At 39.7% G+C, this 24523-nt stretch overlaps 1 protein-coding gene across 1 annotated transcript in view; it reads right to left on the reverse strand.

The window, feature by feature from the left end:
- Window positions 1–16000, reverse strand: part of cfap20dc (CFAP20 domain containing) — a 32039-nt gene extending 16039 nt beyond the window's left edge. The window contains exons 1-12 of the mRNA XM_061688343.1: window positions 15871–16000; window positions 15665–15754; window positions 15362–15455; window positions 14304–14376; window positions 13599–13713; window positions 13353–13506; window positions 12063–12209; window positions 9129–9301; window positions 8952–9027; window positions 7379–7498; window positions 7173–7295; window positions 5070–5386 (exon numbers count right to left, since the gene is read on the reverse strand). Coding sequence (XP_061544327.1) covers window positions 5070–5386; window positions 7173–7295; window positions 7379–7498; window positions 8952–9027; window positions 9129–9301; window positions 12063–12209; window positions 13353–13506; window positions 13599–13713; window positions 14304–14376; window positions 15362–15455; window positions 15665–15754; window positions 15871–15891 — 1503 coding nt within the window. The 5' untranslated portion in view covers window positions 15892–16000. The remainder of the gene's footprint in view (window positions 1–5069; window positions 5387–7172; window positions 7296–7378; window positions 7499–8951; window positions 9028–9128; window positions 9302–12062; window positions 12210–13352; window positions 13507–13598; window positions 13714–14303; window positions 14377–15361; window positions 15456–15664; window positions 15755–15870) is intronic.
- Window positions 16001–24523: the final 8523 nt, after the last annotated feature.

A 24523-nucleotide genomic window follows, 5' to 3' on the forward strand; every position in this document is an offset into this window, starting at 1 on the left:
TATATTTAATTTTCTAAAGGTTGTGCTGTACAAATGATGATAATTAAAAACCGAGATTCGGTGTTGATGAGTCATATCCATAGAAATGTGTTATGACATACTACAGAGACACGGCTGATTCACAATGGCACGTATAAACTGACTTTCAGTAAACAAATTACAACCTCCCAGCAACATAGAGCTAAGTGCAGATTTCAACTGTTAAACTGTAGAAAATCGCAAAGACTAACCAATCACAACATGATCAACACTTTTACAGTATAATGAGAACCAACACAAGGACTGTTTCAAAAATACTCCAAGGCAAATGATGCTACTGTTTTGACTGACACTGCCAAAGAGGTAATCATTTAATGTTTGTTTAAGGGTGGTTTGCAGTGGTGTGCATGTATTGCATTGCATCATACTGAGAGATGCGTCGAATATTTTGATTCTGTCATATAGCCAAATAAGGTAACCGAAATAATGACGAAAGCGCTCAGTATGATGCAGTGCGATTGTACACCACAGCAAAATAAACCAGTATAATAAATAGATTGCTCAGTTACTACCTCGCTGAATATGTATAAAAACTGAGCATTACCATTTCGTGAAAGCACAATTACTGATACAGATTTTGGATACTGGAGCTCATTAAATGGTGCAAGTGGTCATAATGGTGTGGCCGGTTAGTGTATGTGAGAATAATACCGCACATAGTTAAGAGAAGAAGGCACAAGTGATTATTCTGCAAAAGTGCTGAGATCAGTGAGGAACTTATTACTTGAGTATATACGGTTTCTCACATTGACAAATACATTAAGCATAATGGTGCCGTACTGTTGACAGATGGGGCCTTCCACTGAAATGCTACGAATACACTAATAAGCAGGATCCCTCCAGACTAGTTTGTGTCAGTTTTGAGTAAAAAAGTGAGAATCGCAAGTAGCAAATCTAGAGACGTAAAGTCGTTAAATGCGGTCGTTACTTCTCCTGAAACAAACACAAAGCTCCCTGAGCACACATAGTCTGTCTTGTCTCGTCTCCATTTCTTCTCTCGGCTGGCTCCATTTGCAGGGAGCTTTATTCTGGGGTGAAAGGTTATAATAACCCCTTTGAGGCTTAAGCTTATCAGCGCCATATGTTATTTGCTTTCTCCTTCTTTCGATCCTTCATCATTCTATTTCAAGTGCAAGCCAGTAAACAACTATTAATGAGTATTATTGTGACCATATTGCTTTGCAGTCTGTTACTATGTTGAAGGCACGTTAATATACAATACTGTTCTGCTTTTTTCTTCTTTTCCACAATTGCTTTGCAGTGAAATCACAGTTTATCTAGGACCACTGTATACCTATCTAGATAACAGGCAAAATGTTCAGTGCTTTTAATATTTCTCTGTGTTTAAGAACAAATGGCTCAAAAGAATTGCATGAACCTGATGCAACACCTTGAAAGATGAGTGAAGAAATAAGCAAGCTGTCAGAAATGACTGAAAATCTAAATCAAGCCAACGTGTGTCAGATAAATCGTGTGTGCTTTCCCTACCATGTTGGCAGCTCAATAACAAGAAAAGCTCTTAGCATCGCAATGATTAAGTCATGTGTTGCAAACTTGTTTCACAACCCTGTATGTTATTCTAGGACATGAACAAGGTTTTTGAACCAGAGCTGCCACCCGTTATTAGAAATACTGTACTGCCACCATTACACACACTGGGCACCTAATTAAGTACAATCTAATGCAATCCACTTTTTGTGGTATTAATTTGATATGTAGTAGTTCTCTGGTTGTCTTTTGCAGTGGTGTGCACTGCACAACACAACAGTACACATATTGTTGAAAAAAAAATGAGCTTGAATAATTTAAATAAAATGTTTTGGACCTAAATAAACATTTTATTTAAATACGTTTAAAAACAAAGAGTTTGTATTATTAACGATTAAATGTAAATGTATGATATTAACAAGTTAAATACAACTGAACTGTACTGAGTGATTCTTTTGCATACCACTAGACCGAGCCCTCATCACACATGTGGTACTTGCTTGCCAAATAGTGAAAGCTAATGTTGTGGCCAGTGAATTAATGTTTCGCTTTCCTTACGGAAAGTCTATATTAGAAGCCAATGGACAAGGTTTTGATGATTTATGCTGGTATATATCCTTGAGTTTGGCACAGTTAATGATTTGCAGACATGTAGGCTTTAGTTTATTAAAAACACAAAAACACACGAGAGTGGCTCCCAGTCAGCGTTGCCATGGCTGGACAACCCAATTTGGTTTAGTGCCACCAAACTAACTGTATACCTTCTTAAATACCAATTTCCTTCAAGATTAAAGCACTTAAAAAAATAAATGGTAAGATCCTAAACGCCTTGCAATATTTCCAAATGTAACCCACCCCTCCACAAAGTAGTTGGGCTATTGCTGCTAACTGCCACACAAACCCTTAAAACAAGCCATCCTTGTTCAATGTTTAGTTTGAAAGGCGCCACTGAATATGGAGCTATGTGTGCAAGCGACATAGAGGGAAGGTAAAACATTGTTCATTTGCTTTTACACCCTACAATGTATAATGACTGTAAGCCAGTTGGAAATCATTTCCCATTAAATTGGAATTACTTATAGACTTATTATAGAGTTTTGAATAAGTAAAAGCAATTAGCATTTCTTTGAAGGCAGTGGGCTTAAAACTCAACGCAGTTTAATTTCCCTGCTCAGCATAAAGAAAATTACTCGATAAATTTGGGAACCATTAATACATTATCTGATTAAAATAACCCCATCGACATTTTAAGTTTAAGTATATTCCCCACTGTGAAACGTGCAGTGTGAAACAGCACTCCGAGAGGCAATGTGCATCGTGACACTGACACCTAACTGTGTGTGCTGCGGGAGATGTCATTTCACATTGAACTGCCGTATTACAGTGTAACCTCCAAAGCGGAATGCCCCAAAAGTGGGAGAATTTGGAGTTCAACCAAAACTTTTCTGGAAACCTATGCCTCAAAAGTCAAACAAAACCTCTAACCATCATCATGTGTGATGTTGCGCAAGACTCCGGCAAATCATGTGAGACTTCAGTTGTTGTTAATATGAAAGAATACCAGTGATGATAATAACTACAGAACTTATTAGAAAGGGAACTTAATGCAAAATAGTTACGGGTCCACTTAGTAAAATATAAGCAATACAATTCAGTAAACATCAGTTACATTAAAAAAAAATATCACTTTACAAATGTAAATAGCACACACAATGGCTTACATGAAAAAGACCAGAGAAGCTTGCCAACAAACAGCCCAATTTACTGTATAAAATGTTTTATTTTGTAATGTGATTTCATAACCACAATGTTGAAAATACATTTCTATAAAAAGTCCATACCGACCAAGACATCACAACATTCATAATGTTCATAATGCAGCGGACAGTCACACAACACTCTCAGCATACAATTCGGCAATACCTACGACCACTAGATGATCTCTCCGAAAATACCTTCCTATTACCCCTCCAACATGTGTCAGTGGGCATCGTCAAAGAATGAGTACTTTGAACACCATGTTCAAGCATAACATAATAATAATAATGTCCATACGTGCACTAGGCACCAGGACACCCTAGGTCGCAGTTCGATGATCGAATTTTTGGTCGTGTCATCGGACTTGCGGCTGCATGTCTTGGACACTCGGGTGAAGATAGGGGCAGAGCTGTCAACTGATCACCACCTGGTGGTGAGTTGGCTCCGATGGTGGGGGAAGATGCTGGTCCGACGTGGCAGGCCCAAACAAATTGTGAGGGTCTGCTGGGAACCTCTGGCAGAATCCCCTGTCAGAAGGAGTTTCAACTCCTTCTTTGCTCATGTTTCGGGGGAGGTGGGGGACATCGAGTCAGAGTGGACCATGTTCCGCGCCTCCATTGCTGAGTCGGGAGACCGGAGCTGTGGCCGTAAGGTGGTTAGTGCCTGTCGTGGCGGCAATCCCCGCACCCGTTGGTGGACACCAACGGTGAGGGAATATGTGTGACATGCCCTTGAACAGAAAAATGTTCTATTTGAGAGTGGCGTCGCGGTGACATCAGAAAGCGCTTCCAAATTTGAGAGGGACTGGCGAAGTAATATCTTAGTGCTATTTTGGCGGACTTGTACTGTGAACAGCAAGGGGAAATGGAAGAAGTAATAAAAAAATGCGGTGATCCACTATCCTGAACTTTGAGACAACAGAAAAATGATATAACGAGACATCTGCAGGAGGCTTTCAAACTACTCTCTGCTCAGCTGAAATATATCTCGAAGTGCTCTTCATGGTACTGTAGCTCACGAACGATCTTGAACTCCAAGATCCTGCCGTGAAATTAGAAATTAGAATGGATTCCCTTTTTTTTTTTTTTTGCTGCTGATGATTTCCTCTTCCTTAAAGTAAGCAAAACCAGGGAATTCTTTGACCCTACTTGTCTAAAAGCAAGGAAAAACTCCCAACTTCCTTTTAGGCTGCCACGTCAGCACTTCCAAATATGAGGATGGGGGGTGCCGTCGTCCTTGCGCGCTGCCATGAGGACCTTTCCCACTGAGCAAGTGTGGTGTGAAAAGGTACACACCCTGGACTTGTTGCCAGCCAATCGCAGTGCACATATTGACAAACAACCATTCACACTGGCGATCACACCTATGGGCAATTTAGTTTTCAATTTACCTAACATGCCTGTTTTTTAAATTCGGCTGGAGTACCCGGAGAAACCTACACAAGCACGGGGAGAACATGCTAACTCCACACAGGAACCAAGATTGGAAGCCTGAACCTCAGAACTGTGAAGCAGACATGGTAACCTCTACACCACCATGTTTGCCTTTTATATTGCTTCCTATGAGACAAATAGTTTTGAAATTAGAATTAGGGAGTCAGCCAGCATCACGGAAGGGATTGTGTTTGACTTTGGACGTTCATCTCCACATTGTTATGCCACGAAAATACTAACGCAATGTTACAAACCATGCAGCGCAAGGCAGCTGGTCATTTAGGTCAAAGCAATTGTGAGAAATGTATCCTAACTGAAGAGAGTGCCTTCGTCCCCCCAGAGTGAGTGTACCTCATCGCTTTCACTGCCATTGAAATCATCTTCGGGCTGGGCCTCACTGCGTGTCCCATTTGGGCTTTGAACCTGATGGCCTCTCATCTCCATCTTCTGCTCACCCCGGCATTGGCCTCTTTTGGGTGAGTGGGGCGGGGACGCGAAAGTGAACACCTCCTCCCGCAGAGTGCGCCGCAGCTCGGGCTCCTCATCATTACTCTCCCAGCGGCTCCGGACATGCAGGTCAGGAGAGGAAGCCGGCCGGGTCGAGCCAGGGATAGGCTCTGCTGGTGTGGGTGGCGGAATTATGGAACTCGAATTCAAACTGCCTTCGTCTGGGATAAAAGATTATGAAACGAGGGAGAAAATCAAAATACTTAAAACTTAACATTAGAAAATTTGAAGAGCGTATAGTAATGTTATAAGACTCCCAAGGTATAGAACAGAGGATTCAATCTATTAGAACAGTCTTCAATAAGTCGCTAGATCGACTGAGAAAAATGGGAGTGTATTATTTCATTAAGTCCAGCCTTAAGAAAAAAGCTGCAAGCATTCATGTGAGCACATGAGAGACGGTGAGCTCTCAAACTCCACAGCGGGCCTGAGCTCAAACATGGGGGCACCTCTCGATATGAATGAGCAAGCACGTTTCAACCTCTCGTCAGTATAATCGCTTCCTCTAATTGCCCACTGTGTGGCAATCCCTGGACCCGGGAGATGTCACTCTGACTTTTATTTAACGTGCCACATTACCATTAATGAACTAACTACTGTGAGCACGGCTGGCCAAAAGAACTTGCAGTTCAAAGAAGAACATCTATAGACTAGAAATGGTGGTTCCCAAATATATATGAATAATGAAATGTACTGAATAAAGAAAAGGACAACCTTTCACTCACATTCACACATCTGGGCAATTTAGAGTCTTCAATAAACTTAACCTGCATGTTTTTGGAATGTGGGAGTATCTGGAGAAAACCCACACAAGCATAGCTGGAACATCCATACTCCACACAGGAAGGCCAGACCATGGATTCGAACCCCAAACCTCAGAAATTAGAAATGTGATAAACACTGATGGACCTAGCCCTGATCACTATTTATGATAATAAAATAAAACTACTCATCCTTTGAGGTAACAGGACAGGAGAGTGACAATCAGCTAGTGACATTTTATATGTACAGTATTACTGTAAGGCCACAACTGAGATTTGAACCCCAAACCTCAGTGCTAACCACTAGACCAATGTTTCCCAACCTTTATTTAGCCAAGGCACCCATTTCACTTTAGAAAAATCTCACGGCACATCAACAAAGACAATATGTAACAAAACGTGTGAATACTGAAATAACGGTGATGAAATAATGATGTCTCGATTTACACACAAACTGATTTACTCATTGTGAAATCTCCTGTTCAATTGAACACAAAGCCTAGCGTCCTCGCTATGAGTAATGTATGAATGGCAACACAGGGATACGAACTAACGAAGGTTTATTGTACCTTCTGCTATACCGGTATATAGCTACACTGTATATCTATATGTTTATATATATATATGTTATGTGTTATTTGTGTTATAATGGTATGTGTTATATCACGTTATGTATATGTTATTATATGTTTGAACCAAGAAAAAGTAGAATTTACCTTTTCCTAATGTGCGTCACATTTTGCTGTGTGACTGTGTTTGAATCCGATGCGATACAATAAGCATTTTTATTTTGGAGAACAACATGAGTGAGAATGTTTGTCTCCCTCAGTGTTCGCACAATGACCTTCTCAACACACTTCTTTTTGTTGTGTGCGTGTGACAGAAGACTAGGAATAGCTCAGCTGAAAAATCCACAGCAAAGGGCTTCGACGTGGGTGATGCAAAATTTAAAAAGTTGGAAGAAAAGCAGTGATGTATGCAACCTAGAATGAGTCTCATTACAATTGCGGCAACATTTTGAAGCAAACTGAAATTTAAAAAAAAAATAAGAGCAGCCTGGATTCATTGCTATGCCAGAGACAGCTCACTCAACATATCTTTTGAATAATTAGAGGAAAAGTGGTCATTATTCTGCCCGAAAGTGCCATCATGCTGCTTCAGCATTCCCAGCAGATGTGAACCTCACCTGCTTTTAGGACCTCTGTCGTTTCTTTTGGGGTCAAAGGTTCTTGTCTGCTCTCCAGTCCACTTGATGGAGGGATTTTCTCTCTGGTCTCATTTCTCCTGCTGTGGCCAACACGAGCATGCTCTTCTTGGGCAAAAGAACACATAATTTTAAAGCTCAAATGGTTTTGTCCTTTTTACACATGCATTCTAGTCTTTGCAGCGTACCCAGCAGCCCTTCAAGCCTCTCTGGTGTTGTTCTTGGGACGCGTAACATTCTCCTCTCGGATGCTTGCTTGTTGAGCACTTTGCCTCTTGGAGGATGTGGCTGCAAGCTAGAGGGTGCTCCTGGGTGCAATATGGGGCGGCAGACCGTGAAACCGTGAAATAAACCATTAATAAAGGAATTACAGGAACAGAGGGTTTTATATTAATTCACAGCAAAAGCTTTATTAGGAGTTTTACTGATTCTACTTTACATTGACCCAAGTGAGATTTCTGTTCAAATGACAGTGGCCAAACCATTAGGTACACTTGCACAAGGTAATGGGATTTCATATGAGAGTGATATCAATGAAATTTATCTGGTAATGTTGGTAAGGTGTATTTTTAAAAGGCACCCTGTAAGCATCATTATGAGGTTACAGAATAGCAGGATTATTACAAATAATATTCTTTAAAAATTGAAGAGATATTATATGAAGTTCATCCATCCATCAATTTTCTATACCACTTGTCCTAATTAGGTTCACAGGTGAGCTGGAGCCCATCCTAGCTGACTTTGGGCGAGAGGCCACGTGCTAGACTTGTCACCAGACAATAGCAGGGCAGATATAGACAAACAACCATTCACACTCACATTTCACACCTGTGGACAAACTGTTGTCTTTGACTAATGTTTTTTGAAGAAGAAGCCCAACTATCCAGAGAAATCCCACACAAGCAGGGGGAGAACATGCAAACTCCACACAGGAGGACCAAGATTTGAGCCTTGAAGGGTGTAGGATCACTCTGAAATTTAATATTGATGTTTTTTTTTTTTTTTTTTTTTTTTTTTTGGAATGCCACATCTGAGAGGCTAAATATTAGAATCACGTCTCGGTATGCTGCAGTGCAGTTCGACACCACTGCAATTACAACCAGAATAACATACATATGTTTAAAGGGAACATACTGTACAGTATCACGGAAACTTGACTTTTTAATTTTGTATACAAATAATTGGGTCTCTGGAGTGCTGTCCACCCATCAAGTGTAAAATTAACAAACACTCAATGCCTGGAGAGGCGGAAGAGAAGACGGCCAATAGCCTGCAGGAGCCAGCGAGTTTTCGCTCACTGGTTGTCATTCAAAAGAAAGCTGGGCTCATCATTGACCCAGCAGTATGTTGGGCAGAATGAGGGCCTTGGCTCACCACATGAGACAAATCTGAGCCTTAAACGAGCTCATTTCACCAAGACACGAAATATACTGTGTATATACGTGTATATTTATTAATTCTTACAGTATTTTAACGGAAGCGTGTTGCAAACATGTTCTTAAGACACTTGGGAACTCATATATTGTGAAAAAAAATGCATTCAGTGTTTCGTTTGACACCTCTCTGACAGAGAAAACTGTCAAAACTGCATTATAATATTTGTAAAGGCAGAAAACTGTTTATACAGCTCTTTTATTACATCCATAATTGTAGAACCCAACTTTCATTTGAACTGCTTACCTGTACGCATCAAGGTGATATAAAACAGTGTGATGTACATACGATATAAATGCTAAACCAGAGAGCGAAACTAATCATTACCCTCTTGATGATGGTGTGATGGTTCTGCATCTCCAATGAGTGCATTAAATTGCTGAAATGTCGGATTTAAGTATGCCTGTGGGACGTATTGCAAAGACAAAAATAATTACAGTTATACAAGGCATGATCGCCTATATCATCAACAAGAATGTGCTATGATGAAATTTGTGTTATTACCGTTTTTTCGTTACAGGGTTCTCCTTTTTCCAACCCATTTGTGGCTGGGCCGCCTTTTCTTCCAGCATGTGTTGCTGGTGCTGCGGCTCTCGAGCCTGAGGCTGTGCGTGGAGCTGCCTGGAGCTTGCTTCTGTGAGAAGTGGCTGATCTGGCAGCAGGATGCTGGTCAGGTCCTTCACAGACAGTCACATTACTTATTGAAGGCTATCGATCTTCAACAGCTAACATTTAGCGTGTTCAGGCTTAAAGTTGGGCTGCAAATAATAAGCACTTCATTTAATGCCCAAAATGATGATGCTCAATGATGATAACATTTGGAGTTGTACGATTAATCTGGTTGCGCTGTGAAAGGCATTGACAAAAATTCTAAAAATAAAAAAAAAAAGCTGTCAGTGGCAATTTCCCAGCCTTGTATCATGTGGGATTCAGAAGAGTCTATTTGATTCTAGGAATAAAGAACAGTTCAAGTTGGCATCATATTGACAACATAGGAGCATCGGCATCTACACACGATTCATTTACTTTGGCGGCATGTTTCAGTCTTCTAACAATTGTAAAAACTTTGTGTAGCGATTTCGAAAAAGGCACAGTGATACTAACAGACGTGGTGAAGCAGCAGTTTGCAATAACTTATGAAAGAATGTGGGAAACATAAACTTGCAATGACAGATGACTAAATCCTGGAGGTGTAAATAAAAACAATCTGCGACCTTGAATCAAATGTATTTTGAGTAGGATTGAGATGTTTGGGTTGTTTATTGTGACTTCATACCTAACAGTTCTTGACAAGGCACTGAGGCAAGCATGCAAAGCTGTCGCCGTTTAACTGGATGTCTTCTTTAATAGCAATCCTTTTAATTGTGATGAGGGAACGTAATGCTAATGATGCTAATCACGATAAGCTCATTCTTGGAGGTGGTCGCTGCTGTCTTTTGCGGGCACCGCCGCTTGAGTCAACACGTCTGAAACGGCTGTCAGAACAAATAAATATGTGCCGATAAAAGAGGCCACAGAGGCTGCAGGACTGGATTACTGGTGCGTGTCTTTGTATATGAGGAGGAAATAAAGTACAAGTGACTCAGTGCAAATGGAAGAACAAATGATGCGCCCATTTAACTGTAGGAAAACGAAGTGCACTTGATCTGGAAACACTTCTCTATAAGTCTTATTTACAAGCAAAAATATTTCGTGGAAATGTAAAAGCATCGTTGACTGTCCTGAAAAGGGCATTAAGGGCATTTTTTTAAATTATTATGATTGTTATAAAGTATTTAAAATAAGACCTGCACTGAGGAAGAATAGCAGTTCAGCCATTGCCAGGGTGACTTCAAATCCCCTACATTGATGAATAATACTAAGAATTATAAACATTTGTATATAAAAGCCATCACCACGTATATGCTCCTTAACGCCATACCCCTAGTTAGTTAGCTAGCTCGTACTTTCTGTTCTGTTCTAGGTTAAGAAATACCTCCAGCCATCATGAGGGAATATGTTAAGTAAAATTTTGCTCTCACCTTTCTTAGGACATTCTCTTATTTGATACTTAAAAGGCACAGCAACAAAGCAAAGTTTGATTACTAAAGTAATCTTGAGGCGCATTATCATCCTGTGGTTGCCGTAACAACTGGCTTGGCCCTGTGTACTATCCTTCCATCCTAACTGATGCCTGATCAAGGGAGAAGTGGAGGAGCTCCTTCCTTTCCCCTCTAGTCCGTGTGTCATTAAACGTGGTACGGCTAGTTGTAAGGGCAAGTTGCCATGCCTACACACCTCACTATTTGGCATTTTAGATATCGCACAATTTTTACAATCAACTACAGGCAGGCTCACATCTGAGGTGAGGTTTTTACTCATTCTGTTACATTTATGGATTGTTTGACTTTGCATTGATTTCATTAGGGGTTGAACCGATTAGTCGACTTTACCGCAACGACGTTTAAAGTTTGCTTCTGCTCTACAAAGTGGCCAATTTACAGAGGACTTTCGACTCACCCGTCTGTTGCCGTGCCAGAAGATAATGCTCTGTGGAGAGATGAAATGTCCGGCCAACAAGGCAAAGCAGTCTTAATATGTCGCCGTGGGTCAGAGAGTATGACAAGAAGATGGATGGATGACAGTGGTTAGCCTTGCTAGTTTCGGCTATTCCGATTGCCGCTAGTCTAATAATATTCTGCAGGACTGGTGGCGAGGAAAGATTGCAGTGGTGCAAAAGTGAAGCACCATCTTCATTGCCAAAATGTTACGTCAACAACTGTGTGCTTTATTTTATTCATCAAAGAAGCTACGTGAATCAATGTGACTCCCCCCAATTACTACACATACATTCAGCATAATGGTGATTTGTATTGTTTTTGTTTTTTTTATTAACGCCAGTCCATCAAAATGTCTTTTGGTGAATCCGCTCCATGGTGCAAAAAAGACTGCTGTACTGTACCACTGTAATGTGCTAAAAAAAAAAAAAAAGATCAATGTGTGGCACGGTGACCAACTGGTTAGAGCGTCTGCCTCACTGTTCTGAGGACCGGGGTTCAATCCCCGGCCCCGCCTGTGTGGAGTTTGCATGTTCTCCCCGTGCCTGCGGGTTTTCTCCGGGCACTCCGGTTTCCTCACACATCCCAAAAACATGCACGGTAGGTTAATTGACAACTCTAAATTGCCCGTAGGTGTGAATGTGAGTGTGGATGGTTGTTTGTTTGTATGTGCCCTGCGATTGGCTGGCAACCAGTTCAGGGTGTACCCCGCCTCCTGCCCGATGATAGCTGGGGTAGGCTCTAGCATGCTCGCGACCCTGGTGAGGAGAAGCGGCTCAGAAAATGGATGGATGGATAATCAATGTCATTGATTAATCGACTTTGACTCGACTTTCAGGTCATTAGAGTCGACGACAAAACATCTTAAGAAGAGCAACCGAATCAGACCATAAGAGCTTACCACAATCGACGCTTGCATGAGTTGTCCTCAAATCGGCCTTCTGCAAGACTGCCATGTTCAGAACCAGACACTCGTGGCAAACGTTTGGTGGAAACTGGCAGCTGCGTGGGATCTGATCCATAACACTGGCCCCACTGAGAAACATATCTAGATTCAAAGCAGAATACGACGCCAAAATAAATGAAAGGTACGACACCGCGAATACAAAAAAATAACACAAAATCCCTTAAAGGTTTGAATAACATTTTCTGGTGTATACGTTCCAAAAGTCAAACAAAACTCGATTGCGCATGAGGCCACGTGATGTATCAGCAAATCTTGTGAAACCTCAGCTCAGTGAGCATCTCCAGGTTTAACATCACAATTGTGTTTTTTTGTGATGGCAAACAGGAAAAGTGTAATACGATTGAACATGAAACGGAACTCGCTATGACATTGGAAATCCCCTGGTTGCTCAGTACAGATTGAACAAAACAATTGGTTAGACATCAATTACAAACAAAATTGGATATTACCAAGTAGATGGCATGACAACAGACACCATCCATACTTTTTCTTTGTCATTGTTCTAGGTTCATAATGATTTACTTTCCTCATCTTGTTTACAACTAGTGCTTTCTCTATATGCCCTGCGACTGACTGGCAACCAGTTCAGGGTGTAGTCCACCTTTCGCCCGAAGTCAGCTGGGATAGGCTCCGGCGCCCTGCGACCCTAAGCAGGATAAGCGGTGTTGAAAATGGATGGATGGACTTTGATTCTCAATAAATATCCACCAAAATACTAAGAAACCAGACATCTTAAAAAGTCCACTGTGACACAGTAAAACTGTTCCAGCATAAAAGGGATACAGATCCTCCTTTCTGCTTGACCTAACAGCCGAACAGGACAAAAAAAAAAAAAAAAAAAAAAAAAAAAAAAAAGGCAGTTTTTTTTCACAGAAATATTCTTGGTTTACAAGACATTTCGTGTTTATTATGCAGTGTTTAACTTCTCTTTATGCATGTATGATAATTATGAACATTTAATGTTAATTAAAAAAATACCTGTAAATTTAATAAAGGCTTTATGATGGCGACAGTTTGCCACTACAACAAATTAATTTCCTTCATGTTATTTCCATGTTTTGTAATTAGAACTTAGAAGTCAACCAGCGTCAGGGAACAATATTTTGTTTGTCTTCGGAGTATCCACTGTACAGCGCGAAAGTAACGGGTAGGAGGTTAGGATGAACAGCATGTAACTAAATAAATTTTGAAATTGATCCCAAGTGTGTAGTTGTTGGTATTTACCATCACTTGTCATTAAAGTTGGCTCCGTTTTCACAGTGAAGATTCTCCGCACTTTACAGCTGGCAAACAAGGTGATGCCATCCAGGGACAAAAATCCGGCGGCCTTGAACGACTCTCCGGTGAAGGACACAAGATCGACAAACAACGTGGTCCACTGAGACAAAAGCAAAAGGATTTTGTATGGTAAAGGGCACAGAGGTCACCTAAAAATAATGACAGCATTTCTTGGACGAGTCAGATACTCACAATATTGCGTTTCAACCCTGCCAGAGGTAGTTTTGCATGCCAGAGTGTGGCAGACAACTCTTTATGCACGGTCGATAAGTAGAGTCGTCGTTTCAGGTGGCCAACATCAGTTATTCTGTGGCAGATGAACGGGGCATGTTGTGAATTACCAGACAGTGGTGCAATATATAATGCTGTGACCATAGAGGCAGTTGTCAGTTCTGTGAAATCAGCGGCAAACACACACCAACACCCACACAGGCGCGTAAACATCACGCAATCACACAGGCACGCACGCACACGAACAAGAACATTTCACCTCAGTCTAAAAATATGAGCTTATTCATGAAGTGTTTTCCTGTATTGCTAGTTTACTTTCACTGAATAAACAAACAACAAACCCAATATGCTATTATTGGTAATAAAGTATTGTGCTTACCGACAGCAAACAGTTTGTGGAAACATAAAATTTGACTGGTAGTTCTGTGCTTAAAAACCAGAATACCCAATTAGGAAATAACCTGCACTTCGTTGCAATTAACTGTATGACTACAATATTGTTACAATCACAGATTTCAGGGGGTTTAATTGACTGTGTAATATATAACAAGAGGTATACAAAAATAATATTGAAAATCACAGTCTCTCCCGGTTGAACCCTGGATGAATGGATGCATGGAGTAATTGTCAAGAATGTTAAGTAGAAAAAAAAAAAAAAAAACTTACACAAGCTCCATAGAAAAGTCTTTGCCTTGAGGAATATTCACTTGAAGGGCCAAGAATCTTTGCAGAAGTCCCACTAAGAAATAAAATAACAGAAGAAAGTATGAAGATACTAGCAACATGGAATTAAAGTAACAAGAAAAATCATATAGTGGAACCTCCTAAGTTGAACTCACTCCGTTGAGGGGATTGTCAACTTTCTAATAACATTATTATATAATATATACAGTATATACATTATGTACAGTCATGTTCATTAAAGCGTTATTTCATCCATCAATTTGTTATTGCGTTCCTCCTTTTCCTAAGCCTATCCCAGTTTAATATGGGCGAGAGGCGGGGTAGGCAGCCAATCGCAGGGGACATAAAGAAAAACAAACATTGACAATAACCAAAACCAAATGGTCTTCAATTATTCCAACATGTGTGCTTTGGGAATGTGGGAGAAACCCCACACAAGCACAGCGAAAATATGCAAACTCCACGCAGGAAGGGAACCAAGATTCAACTCTGAACCTCAAAACTGTGAGGCAACTGTGCCAACCACTAGCTCACTGTGTTGCCATGACTACTATTCGTAAAACTAACATACCTTTTAGAGACACCTGACAGATGGAATGGAGCAGAAACAGTTACTCTGTCACCTAGTGACGTTTTATAGGTATTACTGGAATTAAGTAGTGTGTCGTGTGCAATAGAGGTAATGCAAACTTAATGCATGAATACGATTGACATTTAATCAGTTGTAGAGCTCATATTTTACTGAGCAGCCAGACCCGTTCCTACATCACACCAAGGTCCTTTTTTCGGTTCTATGGTTATCATTACACATTCCCTCTTTGCCGTCCGTCACTGGTTCCCTTCTGTGGTGGCGCCACAAAAAAAGCCAGATAAAAGGGAAACACACACTTCAGTTTGCTCATTTCTGGCTGTAATTACATTGCGTCACAGTTGATAATGATTTGCACACCACATTTTGTCAGATTTTTTTAGCCATGTTTTGCCAGAAAATTTGGGTTTAACTCCTACCTTTCTGGTACATGTTGTTATTGTCAACTTACATGACATTTTCCCATTCTCCGGCATTTGCATCTTCACACTCTTGCTGCTACCTTCCAGACAGTAAACAAATCCTTTTACTTCTTTATCAAACTCCTGTAAAGAGATGTAAGATGAGTTCATGGTGGTGACGTTCTGGGTCCTCTACAGTGTATAATTCGATAGCTGAGTGTTACTTTGCGATAATGCATCTCCAATAATGACTTCAAGGACACCTTTAGGATATGTTTGTCAGTTATCTCTCATTTAGTTATACTTGGCTAAATCAATATTGAACCTGTTTAGACAAACATATGTTCTCTCACTTTACGTATGGCAGACTGGCCTCCACAAAGTTTCCACTTGGCCACGGGATCTTTGCCTTGTCCGCTGAACACCTCCACCCCAGCTCCACCCTGCAAAACAAGCAACTTGTACTCAACAATTATCTTGCAATCAATTGTGCTAGCTAGCTAGCCGGAACTCCAGGAGGCTATACAACAACTGCTTTTAAAAAGTAGAGTACGTTTACCTGATAATTGTGTTTAAACATTTCCCCACGCCTGGCACCTGAGCAGAGAGAAAGCTAGCTGATCAAATAATATCTAGAAATTTTCACATTGACGTTAGGGCCTAGACGTAAAGTAACAAGCTCATAACATCCGTGGAGCTCGCCACGCGACATTCGTCGCCATGGTTACCCGAAGACGCTGGAGCCACTCCGAAAAAAAAAAAAAAAAAAAAAAGAAGGTACGCGTCAGCCAATGAAAAAGCGCTGCTCACCGCCAATCAGAGATGTTGTTACAGGTGCACTTGCACCAATCAGTGACGGTTCACAATGACCGCAAGAACGACGTCGTACTGGTAAGTTTATTTATGCGAATTTAAGCATAATTTTGGGGAGATACACTAAGATTGTTTTATTTGTCAAAGGTAAAGGGTGAAGAACGTGTGAGCATGACATTTGTGTGTGTGCATTAAGTGCTGACCTATGCTATGACGTCAAACATTACGTCCTTTTGAGTGCGTCATAGTGCATTTCTTGTTTGTATAGGCCCACCAATTAGCACGCCTGTTTACTTTGATTGTACAACAGTGACACAAAAATGGTATTGCCAAATAATAATTTCTCACTTTACGTATTCAAATCCCCGTCACTTTTCTAGGTAACATGGCGTCCTAGAGGTTAGCAAGTCTGCCTCAAAGTTCTGAGATTCGGTGTTCGAACCGCTCCTATCAGTGTGAAGATTATTGATGTTCTTGCAGCGTGTTCCCACATTCCAGACTCTATATTACCTATAGGTATTTAATTCATACTCCCATTCATACTATGAATGTCATTGGGAATGGTGGTTCGTGTCTTGACCAGCGAGTTGTGGTAGTGGTGTGCGATACTGCACGTTTTGGTATCGATCCGATACCAAGTAATACAGGGCCAGTATCACTGATACCAATATTTTTCAAAACTTAAAAGATGCATAAACTGCTAAATAACTAATGTTTATGGCGTTTAAGTGTTATTGTCATGTTTCATTTTTTTATGATTAAATATTTAAAATCTAAGACAGACTTAAGTTTATTGCATACTTTACATACATAGAACATACTTTATTTACATACATAGAACATACTTTATCATCATCATAACTTTTTCCCAGAAGCAAATCCAACAATAACAAACAAAACCAAATTTTCCCCGTCTTAAATAAACCAAGTGCACAAAGTGATCACTAAAAATACTGTTCAAATACTCCTATACAAAATTAAATAAAAACTTATTCCTTCTGTGCACTCCTTTTGTTTTTGGGGGAAAAACCCCCCAAAAAACTATTGGCCTTGAGTAGAAAAATAAGCCACCCTGTGCCAAACAAATGTTTTGTTTACAAAGTTTTGTTTAAGAAAGGTATTGTTTACATTTTTTGCTTTTAATGCAGTTCTGTGACTTAACTCATTTAACATTTTAATGTAAATTCCATGGTATTACACACAATGTATTATATAAAGGTCTTGGCATAACTGATACTTTTTGAGTTGGCTAAAGTCACAAATACAGTTTATAAATTTTAAAATTAATTGTAACTAATGATAAAATACTGCGATTGGCTGGCGACCAGTTCAGGGTGTACCCCGCCTCTCGCCCAAAGATAGCTGGGATCGGCTCCAGCACACCTGCGACCCTAGTGAGGATAAGCGATACAGAAAATGGATGGATGGATAATGATAAAATATTACTTCCGACATTATTATCCACACCTGGATATTCTATGGCATCCTGAAAAGCTTCTGCCAATGTTATTGGCATGAATTGGGGGTCTGGCAGGGGTGCCACGGGGGTGCATTTCTCTCTCTCCGTTTCTGCTGGTCATTGTTTGCTTTGGTGTGGTTTTGCATGTGTTTGTATGCATTTGTGGTGTTGCCACACTACCTTACAGCCTTGTTGCAAATATGTCGACTTACAGTGTTGTGGATGGCACACGTTTTGTGTGTGTGTGTGTGTGTGTTTGCTGTGCTAGTGGGCAGGCAGAGACAGCGGGTTGCTTGCTCGCGTTCGTCGATGACTGCTTCTAAGTCATGTGACGGCACAACATCGAAACACATGAGGGCAGATGAGGAGCGAAGCTCTGTGCTGAGACAGAAACGGCGATTCTGGCATCGCCTGTTTGATGAAACCAAAGCAGTGTATGCAAGAGTGAAACTGAAACAACTGTATCAATATTTTCAGGCTAGTATCGATACGATCCAATACCGACTTGGTATCGATATTAGCTACATTTTGGATCGATCTGCCCACCACTAAGTTGTGGTGTACACCTCCGCCTCTCGCCCAAAGCCAGCTGGGATAGGCTCCAGATCACCCCCAATCTGTCACAAATAAAGACAAATGCAATAGAGGAGAGATGGATGTTATATCTTTTCAGAATGTTGCTGCAACAGACCAAAAATATGACCAAGAAATAACTATTTCTTTATTATTAAGTCCAATGAGCATAATATATCCATTTTGAATAAAGAACACAGCAAGCCATAAATTCAAAAGTGATCTTCATCCAGGCTGAACAACTTCTGCATGGAAAACTCTGAGTAATGTAATGAGATCCTTACATTTTCAAAGCCCATACATAGTTTATTTATTTATTTATTTATTTGAGTCAGTCAGGAAAGTAATATCAATACTTTGTTCATTATTGAATGCAGGTACGCTGGTGTTGTATGCCAGAGTGCATTATATTGAAAGGTGCTTTCGATTTATGACTGTGGATGTTTTAACGGAATAATCTAATAAAGAGCTTTAAGACAGGAATCCATAAAAGTAAAGAGCAACTAGCACGGGAGAAAGCATAAAGAAAAGGTAGAATTTTTGAGTTTAGAATCATGTATAAGAACCTGGAGTAAATTTGAATTGGGAGGTTAACACATGGTAAAAAGTTATAATGGTGTTCATAAATTTAACAATTCACAGTTCATGTAGTGGTCAGTTTAAGACACATTTGCATATCAATAAGGATGAGGAAAACTGAATTCATCCTTAATCCTAGGTTTAAATGAGTATGTCAATTTGTGTTAAAAGTCACCATAGTAATAAGTGGTGGTGAATCTTTTTAATCATCCCAGGAAGTGTACAGGTTTCTATCAGACCCACAGATGTTTGGTTTTAAATAGAAACACATTGAAGTTGCATCTTTAGCTGCAATACAAGGTGTCATCCTGGATGTTTTGTTTACTTAAACAGGCGAGCTATTATGGGATCAAGAAGGTATCTTGTGTTGGGTTTAATTAGCTTGAGGATGGCCTCATGGCGTAACAATCATTCACGTTTGCAGCCATCTGACTTCAAACGCAGCATGGTCTTAATTATTTATTGCGATCAAAACAAAAGAAACCACAAACAGTCCCGTTATGCTCGCAAATAAAGTGACTTTTGTTGTTCTTTGCGTTGCTACATGTTTGATGTCACTCGTTGGAGCTGATATCAAAAAAGCTTTTCAAATGCAGAAACATGCAAGTGGTTAAAATTAAACATTAATTGTACACCTTTTTAGAACTGTGACTACAAAAAATAACTACAGTGACAGTATAGAGAGAATGTCATCTAAGGTTGAACCGTTAACAAACGCAAGTTGAGTTTGTCGCGCCGAACGTGTAGACTAAAGGAATGTCCAATACAGTATTTCATTCTGAGACAGGAGGAATGGTTCCATCGTTGCTCAAATGGCAAAATTAGGAAAAAAAAAAAAAACAAATGTAAAGATTGTGGAGAGGCACATTTTGTTTATCCATTTGTTAGTTAGCAGGCTACTTTCTAGTCCATAGTGAGGGACCTAAGACTTCAGAATCGTACTGTTTTTGATTCTAGGATGGAGACTCAATCGTAACTCAGTCTGTGGAAAAGGAATATAATTAGATGAACAAAAGGTAAACTTTTTGTTTTTGTGTTTGTTATTCCAATGTGACTAAATTAAGTAAAGCAACATAAAATGTAAGTACAGAACCCTACCGTTTGTATTCTAGGACGGGAGGGCAGAAGAGTTCCATTGTGTGACTGAAATTGCAAAAAGAGAATATTTCTTCAATGAAAAAACATTTTGTTTATCTTGCTGCACATTCGTAGGCCCCTTGCTTGTTCATGTAGGTTGACTTTGGACAAAAAGATAATTTCATTTCTGATTCTTGAATGGGGGAGGGGGGGGGGGGTTATTTCAGTGTGACTCAAATACTTAAAATTAGATAAAACCAAGGAAAATTGAAAAAAAACTGGAGCACTATATCTTGGTAATTGCAATATATCACAGAGCCATGTTTTTGTGCTTGTGTTTATTTTGTCCTATTTAGCACACTACTTCCTCGTTGATTGAAATTACTATGTCTACTAAGAATAAAACCCTTCTATTTGCATATGACTTGTAACGGCTAACGGAGAAACTAGTTTCTGTATCTTCACATTTATCCAGATCTTCACTAAAATGTAACTTACCCACAAAGTTTTGTAGAAAAATAAATACAATAAAATAAATGACGATCAAACCAAAAATCGTGTACTCAACCTATAGCTAGCTGAGTCAAAGGAAGGACACACAGAGTGTATCAGTGTGTAAAGGTGCAGCTTAGTGTTTGCTCCATCTTTTTAAAGTGTCCAATATTTTACTTTTCTATATTGATTTTCAACATCTCACATGAAGACTGACAGGCTTTTACTGCGTCCTGACATTGCCATATGTCTGCCGTTCTCACACTAGAGAAGGTGCTCGGTAATGGATAGACTAAATGTACTGTCTGTACCCCGTCCGTCTATGTAGGTCACTGCCACTCACTTGTGTTTTTCATTTTGCTCAAAGGAGCCTGAACTTCTTTTTCGCATCTATCAACCTCATCACCGTCTCCTTTGATTGCTTTTTACCTCTGCCAAGTGTGAAGGAAAGCGGTATTGTTTCCCATGAAATGCGGAAGCTTGGCACATGTGAGCAGAAAGCCATTAAATTTCATTGCAAAGCTGAAAATTGGAAAATCTCGATGTATTTTCTCTCCACTGTTTGAGTTATAATCGTTGCTAACAAAAATACAGCATTTTGTTATTATTATTTTGAACACAATGGTGCATTGAGATATGAGTTTAATTTATTCCGTGACCACAATCGTAAGTCAAAATACTTGTAGCTCAAATCATCTTTCCCAAATTGAAATGAAGAGAAATGCCATGAATCCGTTCCATCCACCCCCTCCAAAAAAACGAAAACAAATAATTAAATAGAATGTAAAGATTTCAACTGTTTGTGCTTTATGATTAATTCATTGTGGCTCCTGGTGTGCACGGCTTGCCTTCCGGGAGGCAGTATGATACAGTCATGCAGACAAACGAAGAACAGTTTCAGTCAACAACCATAAGGGACTCCGTAAACTGCAGTAATATTAGTCGTTCATCGTGGATAATAAATTATATATGCCTGTGAGTATTGGTTTATTGTGCTGCTGCATTATTTGTGTTCAAACATCTGTTCTTTTAAGCATTATTACACTAACATATTGATGTTATTTATTAGCCTATCTTTGGCGTTTCCCTTTATGTTTAAGGATTAAGCCAGCGCTTTTAAAGGCAAAGTTATGGGGTTTCCCCCCCCAAAACACACAAAGTGTAATTCTCTTTGTTTTATGTTTAGTTTGACAGTAAACTTTAACGCGGAGTGGCATTAAACGGCTTGAAGCCTCTTTTTTGGAAGATTTGTTGACTATGCCAAACTGCTGCTTCTTGTTGTGAAGGGAGCTCAGATGAGTTCACTGCTACCATACATTTTACAACTCTCCAATTTCTGCTGGCGAGTCAAAGTAAACGACGGCTCAAATCTCGAAAAACTCACTTGTATCTCAAGGCACCACTGTAATTAATTTTCTCATGTTGACGGGCGACCAGTCCAGGGTCTAGTCTGCCCTTCGCCCAAAATCATTTGGGATTGGCTCCAGCTCACCCGTGACCCTGTACAGGGTAAGCAATGTAGACAATACTGCAGATTAACTGATGGATAATTAATTTTCTCTTTTTGCTGTTGGAACTGCCACCCCTCACTGGACTGCAAATGGTTGAGTGCTGTCCATCCCATGCTAACATGGTACATAATTCTAATGAACCACAAAGTGGATTGTTAACCGACAAACAAGCTGGAAAAACAGCCACAGTTATGACGGTGCACAATTTCTTTCATTTTTGTGAAAGGGAGTTTTTGCTGTTTGAGTCACAGTGTAGGCATTAATGGTACAGTCCTATCATCTTCCTTTCCCCGTCTTTTATCGTCCATCTTCTGTGTTCTATTGATCTATCCATTTTTTTTCTGCAAGTTGTGATTGTTCTTACCTGGTTCCAGTTTTCATGTGATATTTATGTCACTCGATGAACCCTCTAAATGGTAACTGAGCAAAAATGTTTGTGGCTGGCCAGGGTCATCAGATCTTGTCTTGCATTGTTCCTCGTTCCCGATGCAGTGGCAAGTTTGTATCTCGTCTAATTAGACGGTTCACTAATGTCACATTGTGGCTTTTCAAACGTCTGTAGATAACCACGCACTGGGGCCCCACTGGGTCTCCATCTAGTTAACTATAATTACATGGAAAAAAAATTCTCAGCACGCAAACATAATGTACTGTGTGAAACGGTTGTGGGACTTAACTGAGCTGGAAATGCTTGGCTTAATGGAGAATGGGCTTCATCCACAACTTCTGAGATTACAATTTAACTATATACCAGCCTTTCTTGTGCCAACCATGATAATGAAGATTGCCCACTGTATCACTGATTTATTATGGTACTGGAATGCAGATTTTGCAACAGAGAGCACAGCACAATGATAGGTTAATTAGTGACTTTTTTTTCCTCTACAGGAATGCTTTGACATTGATTGGGACAGACAGCATCATTAAAATACAGCTTGGCATGCAACGAGCACTGACAAATGTGGTATGGAGAAATCAGTTAATAAATCACACTTGTTAGCGTGCTTGATTGTGATTAATAATTCATTATTTTCAAAATAATCTGTTCATTTGCATCTATCAAAACACATCAATTAGCAAAGGCAATTTGGGTTTCTCATACAATGTAAATTGACAAAATTCCAGATTTTACTTTTCATTAATGAAACTTTGCATGTCGTGATGATATTTGCATAATTGGACCGGCTATAATCAGCCAATTTAAATATGTTCAACTACTTTGCTTTTTGTTTGAATAGCATTGTTGTCATTATTTAGATAGGAGTCGTATTGCAGGCGAACGTTTATTTTTATGCAGCTCACGTGATCTCCATCTATTATAAACATTTTCCTATTTATTTAGTCTTTACTCTCCTCCCTAGTGTCAGAGATCACTGCACGCCTTCTTCAAAGTGAAAAAACAAATCACACGGCACAAAGCTGCTCTTTTAACCATTTCCCAAAAGGCCAAACATAAGCCAAGCCACTTGCATGAAATGGTAAAGGCTTTCGTTTATTTTTTTCCAATTGATTTCTAACCATCTTGAACAGTGAATTTTCAGGGGAAGACAAATGTGTTTGCATCTTGCCCATTGACTTCCAGGTCGTTCTTATTTCAAAACAAAAATATCCCATAGGAGATAATGTAAAGTAAGTTAATTAGTTCCAGGTTCATGAAGCTGCTTTTTTATTTTATTTTATTTTAATGTTTTTTTTTTTTTATAAACTGTACAGGCAGTCTTTTAAGATTTCACTTTTTCAAACTGTCATACAAGTGTAACGAATACAACACCCACTGTAAAATTAAACTAAATTAGAGTAAAACTAGTCATCCATGGAGTCACCTGACAAGGAAGGGAACAGGAAAGCGTTTGCTGAGCAATGGTGTCACCCAATGATGTTTTTATTGCTGGAATTTAAAAATTATTGTAAGAACACATTTGAAATTGAAACTTTGTGGTTGCTTTGTCAGAATACTGATTGTGAAATGTGCCAATTGTTGGCTTCTTATTGTCAAGCCAGTCATTAGGAATAGGGTATATACGCAAGCGACTTCCACATTCGGCAAAACAGGTCAAAGCACTTCCTTCTGGCGCGGGTAAATGGTGGAACCAGGACAAAGCACCTGTAAGGAACTTTGTCCTGGAAGGTCTGGAGTGTCTTCTGTTTTACACGAGATGTCTAAAAGAGCTACCAAAGATGAGAATATCTAATGTTTAGCCGTTGTCCGTGTTTACATATACAATATCAGATCATATTTGTATAAAAAAATAATATACAATACATGTATTCAACTTTTTTCTGAAAATACAGACCCGTGGCTTCAAACCATCATGTCATCAACCTGTAGTTATGCTCGTTATTGCAGTATACACAGGAAATTCGCTAACCTGTTTTCTGGCTTTGGTCACGTGGTATTCTGCTTACGACGGATTATATCTTCTACATGCTGTTTGGCTATTCAGCGCTGGTAGTTTAGTGGTACATGCTGCTGCCTCTCATGCTGATGGCGTGGCTCCTGCAGAAATCTATGACAAACAAATCATGAGAGTAACTCGCTGTGGCAAATTGAAAGTCGCATTTAACTGTTTATTTGGCTTCTGCTTGCTAAAATAATGGTATGTGATTGATTGACATTTCTAGTTCTGATCTCAAAAACACGGGGGGAAAAAAGGAAAAATATACATATCTATATGTACTGTACATATTCACATAGTGTTTGTTGACCA

Source organism: Phycodurus eques, chromosome 10, assembly GCF_024500275.1.
Source record: "Phycodurus eques isolate BA_2022a chromosome 10, UOR_Pequ_1.1, whole genome shotgun sequence".
Lineage (NCBI taxonomy): Eukaryota > Metazoa > Chordata > Actinopteri > Syngnathiformes > Syngnathidae > Phycodurus > Phycodurus eques.